The 14,349-nt window shown below is 39.3% G+C and overlaps 1 protein-coding gene across 8 annotated transcripts in view; it reads right to left on the bottom strand.

The window, feature by feature from the left end:
- PIKFYVE (phosphoinositide kinase, FYVE-type zinc finger containing) overlaps positions 1-14,349 on the bottom strand; it is a 301,144-nt gene that overhangs the window by 168,393 nt on the left and 118,402 nt on the right. For all 8 annotated transcript variants that reach the window (XR_008847336.1, XM_056536875.1, XM_056536878.1 and 5 more), the window contains 4 exons: positions 12,076-12,150; positions 11,896-12,003; positions 10,221-10,361; positions 5,795-5,921 (listed from right to left, as the gene is read on the bottom strand). Coding sequence is in view for 7 of the 8 variants with exons in the window: in XM_056536875.1 (XP_056392850.1) it covers positions 5,795-5,921; positions 10,221-10,361; positions 11,896-12,003; positions 12,076-12,150 (451 nt within the window). In the remaining variant the exon portion in view is untranslated. The remainder of the gene's footprint in view (positions 1-5,794; positions 5,922-10,220; positions 10,362-11,895; positions 12,004-12,075; positions 12,151-14,349) is intronic.

The raw sequence follows: 14,349 nt of genomic DNA, 5'->3' as shown, positions 1-14,349 counted from the left end.
GGCTGGAGAACACCCAGCAGTCATGGTACATTTAGGCACCAATCACAAAGTAAGAGGTAGGTGGAGTGTACTTAAAAAGGATTTCAGGGACTTAGGCCGCAAGCTTAAGGCACGGACCTCCAAGGTAATATTTTCTGAAATATTACCTGTACCATGAACCACACCAGAGAGGCAGCGGGAGATCAGGGAGGTAAATAAGTGGCTCAGAAGCTGGTGTAGGAAGGAGGGGTTTGGGTTCATGGAGAACTAGGCCGACTTCGCTGTCAGATACCGGTTCTACCGTAGGGACGGGCTGAAGCTCAATGGGGAGGGTGCAGCTGTGCTTGGGGAGAAGATGGCTAGAAGGCTGGAGAAGTGTTTATACTAGGGACTGGGGGGAGGGTACCTACAACATGGGGGGGGGAAGATAGTGTAGATAGAGAGGGGGGACTTATTAATGTACCTGGGGGTGGAGCAGAGGGAGGGGTTAGAATAGTTAATAGGGATAGGCTTAATAGGGAAAAAACTAACGAAAAAACATACACCATTGAATTGCAAGTTGACTAATGCCAGAAGTCTGTCCTATAAAACACTGTCCTATAAAAATGCCCGGGCTGCTAAAGGTAAACAAAATAAACTTTAACGCACGTTCCTACGTCTGCCTTACGCTCTTTCTGGGGACGGGAATGTTGGACAGCCGTCAGCCTATCACCGGCCGCAGCGATGTTCCACCTCGGCCAGTGATAGGCTGAGCCCACTGTCATGTAAGAAGCTGGCTTCTTACATGACAGTGGGCTAAACCTATCACCGGCCGAGGTGGAACATCGCTGCGGCCGGTGATAGGCTGACGGCTGTCCGACAATCCCGTCCCCAGGAAGTAGGTCCAGACCGACGGGGAAGGTGAGGTAAAGTTTATTTTGTTTACCTTTTGAAGCCCAGGCATAGGGATACAGCGTTCAGTATAGAGTGTCAGCGCAGGTGGCCGCAACAAACAGGAGGACAAGGAAGGCAGCGCATGCGGGTGATATGTGAGTATTTACCCCGATGTGGGGACAACGCAGCGCTGGGCTGATAATTCATTTATTCCCGAGGGGTAGGGGCCAAACCGGTATTGCGGTATGGGGGAAAATTCATATTGTGCAGGACAAAAATTTTGGTATTCGGTATGAAACGGTATACCGCCCAGCACTAGTTTGAAGGCCACACTGTGGGAGCATATACGGGAGGGAAACGATAATGTGGAGTTATTATGGGTAGAAATATATGGAGATAAATAAAAGCCACCAAATATAATGAAAGAGGCAGAAGATCAATTACTGAGGCAAATAAACCAGGCAGCAAATCAAAATGGTGTGATAATAATGGGGGACTTTAACTATCCTGATATAAACTGGGAGACTGTGAATATCATAAAGGAAACAGGTTTCTGACTATAGTTAAAAGACAATTATCTGTCCCAAATGGTGCAGGGCCCGACCAGAGGGGGCACCCTACTAGACTTCATTTTAACCAACAGAGTAACTAATGTGCAGGTAGAAGGACACCTAGGAAATAGTGATCATAATATAATACATTATAACTTGTTCTTCAATAAGTGAACCTGGCGAGGGGCCACAAAAACAATGATCTTTAGGAAGGCAAAGTACGATCAACTCAGAGAACCCCCTAACAATATAAGATGGGAGAATGTCCTCAAAAACAAGAATACTGACACTAAATGGGAGACTTTTCAGAACATTTTAAATTCTCACTGTAAGAGGTATATACCTTATGGGAATAAAAGGGTCAGGAATAAAAGAAAACCAAAGTGGCTGAATAAAAATGTTAAAGGGGCAATAAATGACAAAAATAAAGCATTTAAACTACTAAAACAGAACAACCATGAAGCAGCATTAAAAAGCTATAGAGAAAAAATAAAAAATAAAAATGGTAAAAGCTGCAAAAATAGAAACAGAAAGACTCATTAACATAGAGAGTAAAACTAACCCCAAAATGTTCTTTAACTATATAAATAGCAAAAATGCTAAAAAATGAAATCAAAAATGAAAGCATTGGCCCTTTAAAAAATGATGAGGATGAAATGATAAACGGGGATCAGGAAAAAGCAAATATATTAAACAAATTCTTCTCCACTGTATTCACTGAGGAAAATGAAATGCCAGGTGAAATACAGTGAGATAAGGTTAAATTTCAAGTACAGGTCACCTGTCTAACCCAGGAAGAAGTACAGTGCTGCCTACAAAAAATCTAAATAGACAAATCACCAGGTCCAGATTCACCCCAGTGTTCTAAAGGAATTAAGCAATGTAATAGACAGACCCCTATTTTTAATATTAAAGGACTCTATAGTGACAGAAGGTCCCCCAGGACTGGAGCATAGCAAATGTGGTGCCAATATTTAAAAAGGGAACAAAAGGTGACCCAGGGAATTATAGGCCTGTTAGTTTAACCTCCGTTGTATGTAAATTGTTTGAGGCTTTTCTAAGAGATGCTATTTTGGAATATCTTGATAAAAATAAATGTATGACTCCATATCAGTATGGCTTTTTGAGGGATTAGTCCTGTCAAACTAACTTGATCAGCTTTTATGAGGAGGTGAGCTCCAGACTGGACCAGGGGCAATCACTGGATGTCGTATATCTGGATTTTTCCAAAGCATTTGATATGGTGCCACATAAAAGGTTGGTGCATAAAATTAGAATGTTTGGACAGGGGGAGAATGTGTGTAAGTGGGTTAATAACTGGCTCAGTGATAGGAAACAGAGGGTGGTTATTAATGTTACTTATTCTGATTGGGTGACTGTTACTAGTGGGGTACCACAGGGGTCAGTCTTGGGTCCTGTTCTATTTAATATATTTATTAATGACCTTGTAGAGGGGTTGAATAGTAAAGTAGCAATCTTTGCAGAGGATACTAAACTCTGTAAATCGGTAAACACTATAGAGGACAGTGCACTATTACAAACGGATCTGGATAGCTTGGAGATTTGGGCTGGGAAGTGGCTGATGAGGTTCAACACTGATAGATGTAAAAATGGAAAAATCCGGGCTGGGATTATGTATTAAATGGGAGCACCCTTTGGACGACTGATGTGGAAAAGGACTTGGGAGACTTGGTTAACAGTAAATTTAGCTGTTGTGATTAGTGTCAGGCAGCTGTTGCCAAGGCATATAAAATCATGGAGTGCATCAATAGGGGCATAGATGCCCACGACAAGGAAATAATTCTACTGCTGTACAAATCACTAGTCAGACCACACATAAAATACTGTGGACAGTACTGGGCACCAGTGTACAAGAAAGATATAGTGGAGCTGGAGAGGGTTCACAGACTGGCAACTAGAGTAAAACGGGGAATGAGAGGACTACAGTACCCAGAAAGATTATCAGAATTAGGGTTATTTAGTTTAGAAAAAAGGCGGCTTAGGGGAGACCTAATAACTATGTATAAATATATCAGGGGACAGTACAGAGATCTCTCCCATGATCTATTTATACCTTGGACTGTATCTCTAACAAGGGGGCATCCACTACATTTAGAGGAAAGAAGGGTTTTACACCAGCACAGACGGAGGTTCTTTACTGTAAGAGCATTGAGACTATGGAACTCTCCCAAAGTAAATGGCCATGGTAAACTCTGTTTAAAAAAAAAAATAAATAATAATAATAAGTTCAAAAAGGGGTCTGGATGCATTTTTGGAGAGTAATAACATTACAGGTTATGTATACTAGATTTATAGGGACAGAAGGTTGATTCAGGGATTTATTCTGACTTTTATATTTGGTGTCGGGAAGGAATTTTTACCTCTAGTATGAGTTTTTTTTTTGCCTTCCTCTGGATCAACTCAGTAGGGACTCATTAGGGATATAGGTTGAACTTGGTGGACTCTGTTCTTTTTTCAACCTTATGTTTCTATGTTACTTTCCCATCCACTTGCTTTTAAAATTATTAACAGAAACATATGATTAAAATGTAATGGAAAAATTGGCCATTAGGTGGCTCTGTTCTGTTCCCTGCCCCAATTAATACAGTGAGTTTGGTCTCCTTCCGGCCTGGCAGGAGACCAAACTCAGGAAATGTTTTTCCGCACTGAGCTTGATTGATAGCTGCACATAGCCTCACTGAAAGATGCACAGAGCTTGAGGTCTTCTATTCATCACAGCACTGCGACCATGTGTGGGTGGAAGTGGTCCCCCAGCAGGCTTCAGTGATGTCATGCCTGCTGGGGAAATGCCCACTTTCTCCTGCTGGGAGATTGCATTATGCGAGCAAGAAGAACAGTAAGATACAGAGCTTTTTAAAGCTCTGTAATATTTTTTAACAGAGGGAGGGGTGTAAGGAGAAGTTAGGGAAAATAGCCCGAGTTAGTTTAGAAAAGTATATTAAGTGACAGGTACTCTTTAAGCAACTTAAGCAGTATTTTTTTCTTATGTGTGCAAACTATGAGTTTACAATGTGTAAAATAAAAAAAGTGAGCTCACAGTGTATGCAAATTCCTAACTAGTCATATGGGTGTAGATGCGGCCACATCTAGTTATACTGGTTGGAAACTTCCTCCCTCCCAGTTAGGCTTGACTGACAAGCTGAGTGTATGGGAAGCCCAGCAATTAACCCAGACTAAAAAGTTTAGGAACCTCAACCACAAAGCATCAGAATGTTTTGACATTCAGCGGACACTTCAGATACAGGGGTCATTTTTTGGTCAGCCAGCTTCTCTTTAAAAGGACTGAAGGAGAGCACATATACACGTCTGCTTTCCACCAAAATCAGTGAAGCAGTGGTGCATTGCAGCATAGTCCCATTGAAGTAATTAAGGTCCCCAAAAAATTAGAGCTATTACTGGTCAAAATGCCTTATACTACATTTTGTAGTTCGAAACAGCCAGCAAACAGCCAACTGCCTTTTCAAACAATCCTCATTCATTGTCTGCACAGTGAAGCTGCAAGAAGGCCAATGAATGAAGGAAGCAGAGGGCCACCATTATTCATGCAGCCCTACCTGCACGCTGGTCAAACCTTGTAATAAAGCCTTGTTCAAAGAGCCTATGACATCAGTGTTTGTTAACTGCGTGCATTCACAAATGCAATAGGGCTCCAAGGATATGCTATCTAATACTAATACCATGGCTCCAGTAACCATTACAATAAGTAATCACTAGTTGGTTTTATATGCAAAAAAATGCTAGATAGTTTTAATAAAAACTGCCCGACTACAAACATTAACAGTCAATGTCTGTTTAAAGTGAATCTGTCAGCCCATTTGCACGCTTTGAGCTGCAGACCTGCTGACAGATAATGGTGCAATAACAGGAAAGTTACCTTTTCTAATGCTGAAGGCATTTTCAGAAGTGATAAAATGTTTATTTCAGATTGAAGTGTCATTAAGGCAGGGCTAAACTGCTGAAATGGCCCTTAAGAAGCTCTGCCCTGCCTCCTTGAGACTTTTGCCCAAAATAAAAAAAACTTTATTTTAGGACTTCTGCAAAGCAACTCATCTTCAGAAAAGGTAATGCTCCTGTTATTGCACCACTCTGTCAGAACATGTCTGCAGCTAAAAGCATGCAGAATTCACTTTGAGGGTAAGGTCACACATGCCGTATCTTGCTGTGTTTTTTCTGCAGCTGATTTTTCTACCCTTCAAGTTCAATGAGTAGGAAAATGTGCAGCAGCAAATACATAGCAAAATACTGTATGTCTGACCCTACCCTTAACATTGACTATTAAAATGTTTACAACAAAAGCATATACACATAAGTGTTCCTCATACAACAATACAATTTTTTTTAGCATGTAGCAACCCAGGACATGGACCTACCGTTAGGTAGTGGAAACATTTGAATATAGAATTTGTTACACGTCCCAAGACGAGGTTTTGTCAACAGCTGGTCCATAGACATCACCAGGTCCCCTTGCGTCATTCTGCTTACTCGGTCTAAAACTTGCTAGAGAAAAGAAAGGTAAAGTATTACTGTGACATTGGACTTCACTCTAGACGTGATTTCTGTACTTGGGTATTCATGAATACATCAATCCTTCAATGTATGTGACCAAAAAAGGGAAAGAAATATGGATAAAGTAATTAGGGACTTATTGGGCGATGTAAAACAGAGGTATATACATACTAGAAAAAAAAATAGGGACAAAACCTGTAAATGGAAAAAGTACAACTGAAAACATTTGTATTTTTTCAGCATTTTGGGTCCATTTCAAGTTTTGGCTCACAAATACTGTTCAAAATACTGGAATAGGAAGGTGGCCTGACTGTATAACAATCAGCTGCAAAAGGAACTTCCCCCTACTCTATCTGCTATAAATAATGAAATGTGAGGTCTGCTCCTTTGCAAAGTAACAACACTGGTCAGCTACCAGCTAAAAGTGGAAAAGATCCGGATTTCCCACTAAAATAATGTATCACCTTTCCTGTGGACTGAAAGATCTCTAGCTGCAATCCTAGTCAGTCCCATAAGTCTCCTTGTTTTCAAATTCCAGCATCAGCAGAAATAACTGACATGTCGATTCTTTGGGCTAAATCCACTGGAAAATGCACTGCATTCTACGGAGATGGTGAATTTCCAAATTGTCCTAATGTTGGCTAGTAGTGCCAGCACTGGCAGCTTGCAACACATTAGGACCAGTGGATGGATGAACAATACTTAGATGTATTTAAAATTGGTCACTCATGTGACCACTAATTCCTGGTTTTACCAACCACAATAAAAAAATAAAAAATAAAAACTTTTAATGCCTCTTTGTGATAAAAAATGCTCCTCCACTTCCCTCTGGTAGGTATATGCTTATTGTGCAAGATATACTTGCTACAAATGATATTTCGGTATTGTGGCTGCAGTCCACATGCTACCTTTACTGATCAGTGATGGTGGAGTATTTTAAAAACAATGACACCATCACCTGTCCAACCTTTTACCACATCAGTGGCTTTGTCAAGGACTAAGGGCAAATGGCGTCCAAACAAGCCTGTCATAGGTTTTTATAACCTCTTGTTTAATATGTCACGGAGTCTGTTATCCAATCCACAACTTCACAGATTTTTTTTTCACTGATTATTGGTTTAGATGTGATTGACGGCTCCATTCTCCATTTACTTTGCGTCATTCCAGTAGAATAGTACCAGAATCCTCCTTACTATGATTGACATGTCAACAGTCCAGTTACAGCTTATTCCGATCCTCCTTGATCTTAATTGGTTGCTCTGTGATGACCTTACCTTCAATGCGCATGACTGCGTGAGCGCTAGATGCGCGAGTTGTTAATGTCCCCGATCATAAATGTATATGCGCATGACTGAGCAAACAGTTCATGCGCGAACTGTTAGTATTCAAGTTGTTTTATTCTGTACATAGTGCGCATGACTGCGCGAATCAGCGCTGCGCGAGTTGTTTGTTTCAATTTGACTCTCTGCTCTGACAGAAGTATTTATAAATAGATGGTTCTTCTTGACAGAGTAAGATTGCGTTTATCCTATGCATAATATGTTATTTTGAACAAACATTATACTGTATAAGAGGGGTTCATTGCTTTTGTTAAGGACTACAAAGGTATTTCAGATCTATTGGCTATTGTTTCTTCTTTTACATATGTTTCCATGATTGATGTTTAACTCCTATATACATCCTAAGCTATTTACAAAATAATGTCAAACACTAATGTCACAAATAATGTCAAAGACTCGCGCAGTCATGTGCACTATGTACAGAACAAAAAAAGCTTGAATACTAACGTTTGCGCATGAACTGTTTTGCGCAGTCATGCGCATATACATTTATGATCAGACATTAACAACTCGCGCATCTAGTGCTCACGCAGTCATGCGCATTGAAGGTAAGGTCATCACAGAGCAACCAATTAAGATCAAGGAGGATCGGAATAAGCTGTAACTTGGCTGTTGACATGTCAATCGTAGTAAGGAGGATTCTGGTACTATTCTACTGGCTGAAATGATGCAAAGTAAATGAAGAATGGAGCTGTCAATCACATCTAAACCAATAATCAGTGGGGAAAAAAATCAGTGAAGTTTTGGATTGGATAACAGACTCCGTGACATCACACACAAGAGGTTATAAAAACACATGACAGGCTTGTTTGGACGCCATTTACCCTTAGTCCTTGATAAAGCCACTGATGTGGTGAAACGTCGGACGGGTGATGGTGTCATTGTTTTTAATATACTCCACCATCACTGATCAGTAAAGGTAGCATGTGGACTGCAGCCACAGTACCGATATATCATTTGTAGCAAGTATATTTTGCACAATAAGCATATACCTACCAGAGGGAAGTGGCGGAGCATTTTTAACCACAAAGAGGCATTAAAAGTTTTATTTAATGCTAGATGGTAAAACCAGGAATTAGTAGTCACGTGAGTGACCAATTGTAAATACAAGCACTGCCAGCTTGTGACACTGTCACCCAGAAGTTTTACAGGAAGACATTCCGCCGTGTGAACATGCTCTTACAGTGCATAAAGCAGAAGTAATAAAAGCACACTGTGCTCCATTCGCAAGGGACACTCTAGAATAGTGGTCTCAAACTGTGCCCTTCAAGAAGTTGCAAAACTTCAACTCCCAGGATGCCCAGACAGCCGTTGGCTGCAGCTAATGACTGTCCGGGCATGCTAGGAGTTGTAGTTTTACAACATCTGGAGGACCACAGTTTGAGACGACTGCCCTAGAACCTCCATTTTTATAAATGGTGGGCAACCCGACTTCTGACCACTGTCGATCATGCCTTCATCACCTACCTTTTAGATTAGTAATTTACTGGCACAACCCCTTTAACCTGCGTTCTCTGTAAGTCTACTAGTTTTTTGTCATCTTGCTAAAACAGGCCTTAAAAGGAAATCTGTCACTAGCGTCACCTGCACTAGCCTGCTGATACAGGGTAATCGTGCTGGTGATGCGGATTTCAACATGGCTTACTTCTTTTTCCCTATGTGGCCCTGTTCTTGAGTTATGCCCGAAAATCCAAATATGCAAATTAAGTGCTTTGGGGGTACTGGGGGCATTCCCAGCCCCTTAGTGCACTCTTTTGCCCTGCCCCCACTCCTATCACATGATCTTCATTTATCGCAGGTCCTTCAGCCACTTCCAAATGTGCTGGACACAAGTCCTATACCTCTAGCATGTATGAGGTACAGAGCAGGTCCTGGTCAGGCAGTCAATGCAGTTGTGTTGTGTGCTCCTCAGTTTCTGCCCAATTTGAACCTGCACTGTATGTGCTAGATGCAGTACATGAGGGATAGAGCTCAGAAGTGCAGAATAGTAGATAATATGGCTGAAGGACCTGTGAGGACTATCATGTGACAGAAGTGAACGTAGCCAGACAGGCAGAAGAGTGCACCAAGGGGCTGGCAATGCTCCCAGTGAACTTCATTGACATATTTGGATTTTTGGGCATAACTCAGGAACGGTGTCACATAGAATAAAAGGTAAACAGTGTTCATCAGCCCCCTGTTGCCATTTCAGGAATGAGAGGGATTTTGCAGGACTCGCTGTATGTTCTGTGATTGCCTGCTCAAGACAAAAAAAAAAAAAAAGTCAGCTTCTGCTAGTTTGTAAGATTTATATCAGGTCTTGAGGGACATCCCTCCCACTGTAGTCTTCTACTGTGTACCTCCTGTGTAGCTCATATTTTAGTTCTGAGTTTAGCACCATTGACAGATTTTTAACACCTGACTGTAACTCCAGGGACTGCACAACAGACTTTGAGCATCTACAATGATTTATGAGGCACAGCATGTAATATCACAAGCCCCACAAACATGCTGTGACTTATTTCAGTTTATGAATTCTATTATATGAAATGTATTTATTAAAAGCCATGGATAGACTGTAGACTTTAGCTGTGGAAACAATAACCTACAACTAAACTGTTTCTTAGTCAGATTGCAAAATTCTTTGAAAAACAAAAAGGCTGAAAGAAAGCGTCCACAAGTATAGAAAAGCCAATGATTTGGATCGACCCAGGGAAAATCTTTCAAAGAAAAATGTGTTGGCGGAGCCTGTGAATTCTCCCACCTTGAATTTATCACTCCATATTCAACACAGCGGGAAGGCTTCTTTTAGTAACACTGAGAAATACAATTAACATATACAGCATTCCATTTTCTGCCCAGTAGGAGAATTTTTTTTTAAATTTGTAACAGATGAAGCACGTAATTGAACGTGTCACTGTCAACGTTACATTTTGTATCAATTCCTTTAGCTCATATTTATATTACATACCGGTTTAACATTGATAGCCAAGGTTATTCCATGTTCTAAGAGCATATCCTGCGCAATCCTGGATACTGTCTTTTCCACGAGAACTAGCGTTGGTCGAACATCAACTATCCTCTGAACATAGTTCTTTAAAAATTCTCTTTCCTGACAGAAGAAAACAATGAACTTTTGAAACACTATATAAATATATATGGATAGACGGCAAACACGAGAGAGGAAGAACAAATCCTCCAGCCCTGTGCTGCTCCTGTCAAAGACATAAATTCTAACAGCAACTGAATGCAGAACGCTGAATGCAGAAAGATTGACATTTAATGTTTCTTTAGTACATCAACTAGACAAAAATTGTACATAGAATATTGTTGCATTGGCCAAGAGCTTTATCTATTCATTAAATCAGGAAGAAAAGAATGACTACATGGGTTACTACGGAAGTTGAATGCACCTCAATACAACCATCATGAAAAAAAAAAATGTTCATCTGCCAATCCAAGGTCAAAAAGATCAAAATTGACAAAATACGAGGACTACTTTACATTTTTGTTAATGCTTTCTTTCAGAATGGCACCAGATGTGTCCCAATGACTCATGACAGGGTTCATCAGGGTTTACACTGTATTGGTGGGGAGTTATTTATGATTGCCACTTTTGATGGCAAGAATAAGGAGCCATAAAAGGATAAAAACCAGGATTGAAGCAGCAGTTAAAGAGTAAGCCTGAAGCATTTTCTCATATCTCTTGACAGGTATACTTTTCCTCCTGGTTTATCCCAATGTTGTCCAAACCAACAAACGACTAAAGAGTAAAATTTCTATGCACTCACAATGTCAGTAAAACTCAGCTTTCAATTGTGCTGCTTTAAAGTGTACCTGTCATTAGCAAAATAGTTTTATATAATGTAGATAATACCATTATATGTTTATTTGTAATATCCACTGGTTATATTTTTAGGTGAAAAAATGCTGTCCCTGCAGCTACTGCCTGGGCTTCTCTGTGAGGAGACAAAATTACCAGGAGGGCGGGACAAGCAGGGCTCTGTGCAGGCTCCTGGCTTGTCAATCATTATGCTGTGTGAGACAGGAGTGTGTCACAGAGCCCTGCCTGTCCCCTGGGCACAGAGTCCTGCTTTTCCACCTATACTTCCTGTATTTTGTCTCCTCACAGACACACACACAGGCAATAGCTGAAGGACAAAAATACACAAATTTTTTGAACAATGTATATTACAAATATACATACAATGGTATTTTTTACATTACATAAAAAGTTTTTGATAATGACAGGTATCATTTTAATATATACCAAAGTTGTGACAAAAAAGAGGATTTAAAAGCACAGCTAGGTTTCATGAAATCACATGTAACTATAAGAAAACCATGCCATATTGAACTCCAAAATTTTAGCAAACTAACTCTGGTGCATCTGGTGATAATAACATAACAGTTACATCCCATTCATTTCCAGGGGAAGCATATACTCCTTATGGAACAATGAATGATCCAACATACCAAACAAAAAAAATATAGGTGAAAAAAGACATATGACCAAGACGTTACAAGTTGTGCCAAAGCCACATATGTGACAACTGGGAATCGCCTGCCCAGAGTTGCTGTCCTGCACTAGCTTTACTCCAGGTGAAGCATATTTCTGTGTCTGTATTTGATTTACTTTGACTAACCTGAAGGACAATTGGATCAATGCATGTAAACTTTGTCTCTTCTCGGTACAAATATTCAATGGAGCATTTTAACAGCAGAATTTTAGGGCTTTTAATGCTGGCATTCATCTGCAACAAAAAACAGCAATGAGCTGGAGTAAGAAAACAGCTGTACAGAAAGCAGGATAGTAAAGACATTACCTTTTTATGAGCAATATTTTTGGTGCAGACAAAGCCATTAACCACCATGGAGTCCGCTTTCTTTCCACCTGGGATCTATTTATAAATGGGAAAAAAAAAGCGAAATAAAAAAACTTAACAAAATAATTATATATATATCATCCAAAAGTATAGTTAATGACAGTTAATCACACTGGCATATAATCAAACTGGTAGCATATGAGTGCACTCAATAAGCGTTCATTTTTTATGTAAATTTGTTTTCCCTTAGTCCTACCAGCCGCACATGTGGGGTGTTTCTTCCCTGTGGAGTTATCAGAACATGCAGATTTTATTGAAATGTATCTGATACAAGTATTATCAATTAAACAATTAATTAACCCTCCTATAAGAACCCCCACAACACCTTAACCCCTTAAGGATAAAAAATGTGAATATACGTCCTGGTACTTAAGCAGAGGATGTACATTTAAGTCCTGTACATGAATGGGGTGAAGGAGCCGCGTTGTCTTCATGCACACTGAGAACTGGATGTCGTGATCAATACTGACCACGGCATCTCAAGCATAACAGGGGCTTAGTAAGACTCATCGGACCCCTTGCAGCATGGTCAAATGGGTCCAATGAGCCAAGATGGCAGCCGGAGATCCCCTCAGCTGCCTATGCGGCTTTAAGCAAAAAAAAAATTATTATTAATTTTTTCACAAAAATGTAAGTCAGTCCTTTACGATTTAACATTTTACAAAAAAAGACTAAAGAAGAAAACATGTCCTATTTATTGTTGTAAGTAGCAAGTAAATTGTAAACGTGAGGTTTTCTTTTTAATTCCTCCACACAAATAATATTTTTTGGTTTCAGCATACATTTTATGATCTAATTACAAAGTACAATTAGTTGCTCAAAAAACAAGCTTTCATATGGGTCTGTGGATATATATATATATATATATACACACATACATATATATATATATATATACACATATATATATTATATATATATGTGTATATATATATATATATATATATATATATATATATATATATATATATATATATATATATATATATATATATATATAAAGTTATGGCTCTTAGAAGGCGAGGAGGAGAAAAAAACGAAAATACAAAAATGTAATGTCTGTGTCCTAAAGGCCAAAAAGGGGAATGCCCTCAAGGGGTCAACAATGTGCTTTGTGACAAGTAAAATACATCAACAAAACAGGAGGGAAATTTGTGTGATGCTGTAAGAACTAAGGGGAAACAAATCTAAGTTAAAAATTAGCCAGTCCCTTACTTCCTAACCAGCAGAACCAGTGGGGTCCAGAATGGAACTCATCCAAAAGGCATCGTTTTCAGACCATCTGTGAATGCACCTGTAATGTGGATTGCAAACTCCATGAGGCCACTGCACAGACCCTTCTCAGATGGGCCTTCTTTCCACAGAAGGAAGGAGGATCCATATTTTGAGCTTAACTTTCCTATTTAGAGTAGGTTTGGAGGCCTTAAGCCCTATATTCTCACCAAAGACTGTAATAAGAACCTTCTTTATTCACTGGATCTCTGAATATAAATTCTTACACATCTTACCACATAAGTGCAAATCCGTAACTTCAAATGATGATGATGGAGGAGGGCAACAATACAAAAGAGATATCACTTGCTTTATATTTCCTGAAGGGACATGAGTTATTACTGGTTTTGGAAGGGAGGTAAAGAGGGGGAGAAGTCCCACTGCCCAACAGGACATTAAAACATTTTTTTTTACATTTTTAAGGAGTAGAGGGACTCTAAAAGAAGGGTTCATTAATTGTTTAATTGATAGAATTTTATTGAAACACATTCTAACTTAAGTACTGTCTGTCCTGCTAGCTCTACAGGGGAGAAAAACCCCACTGTTGGTAAGGACGTAAGATAACATAGAATTGTCATGGTAAAATAAAAAGGGAAAATTAGAGACCGTTAGAAGATGAATAAGATGCAAGATGTCACTTAACTTTATAAAATGAAACAACACAATTTCATATAGTCATATAAATAAAACCTCTGATAGGCATGTTTTAAAAACTATTCTTTGTATAATTTGAAAAGTTTAAAAAAAAAATTAAACCTTAAATGGGCACTATCAGATACAAGAACTTTTTTATATGTTATACATCTTGGCAAAACATTAACCTTTCTAATATACTTCATAAGAAATGTATTTCTTTTTTGTAGAAATCATGGCTTATAAAACCATGGCTTTGTCCAAGCTGAAGCACAGGCATAGAAAAAGTCTAGTAAATGAGGGTGGGCT

The sequence above is a fragment of the Hyla sarda genome, chromosome 8 (assembly GCF_029499605.1).
Source record: "Hyla sarda isolate aHylSar1 chromosome 8, aHylSar1.hap1, whole genome shotgun sequence".
Taxonomy (NCBI): Eukaryota; Metazoa; Chordata; class Amphibia; order Anura; family Hylidae; genus Hyla; species Hyla sarda.
Note: the sequence above shows the minus strand (reverse complement) of the source record. Positions and strands in the feature narration are given on the sequence as shown.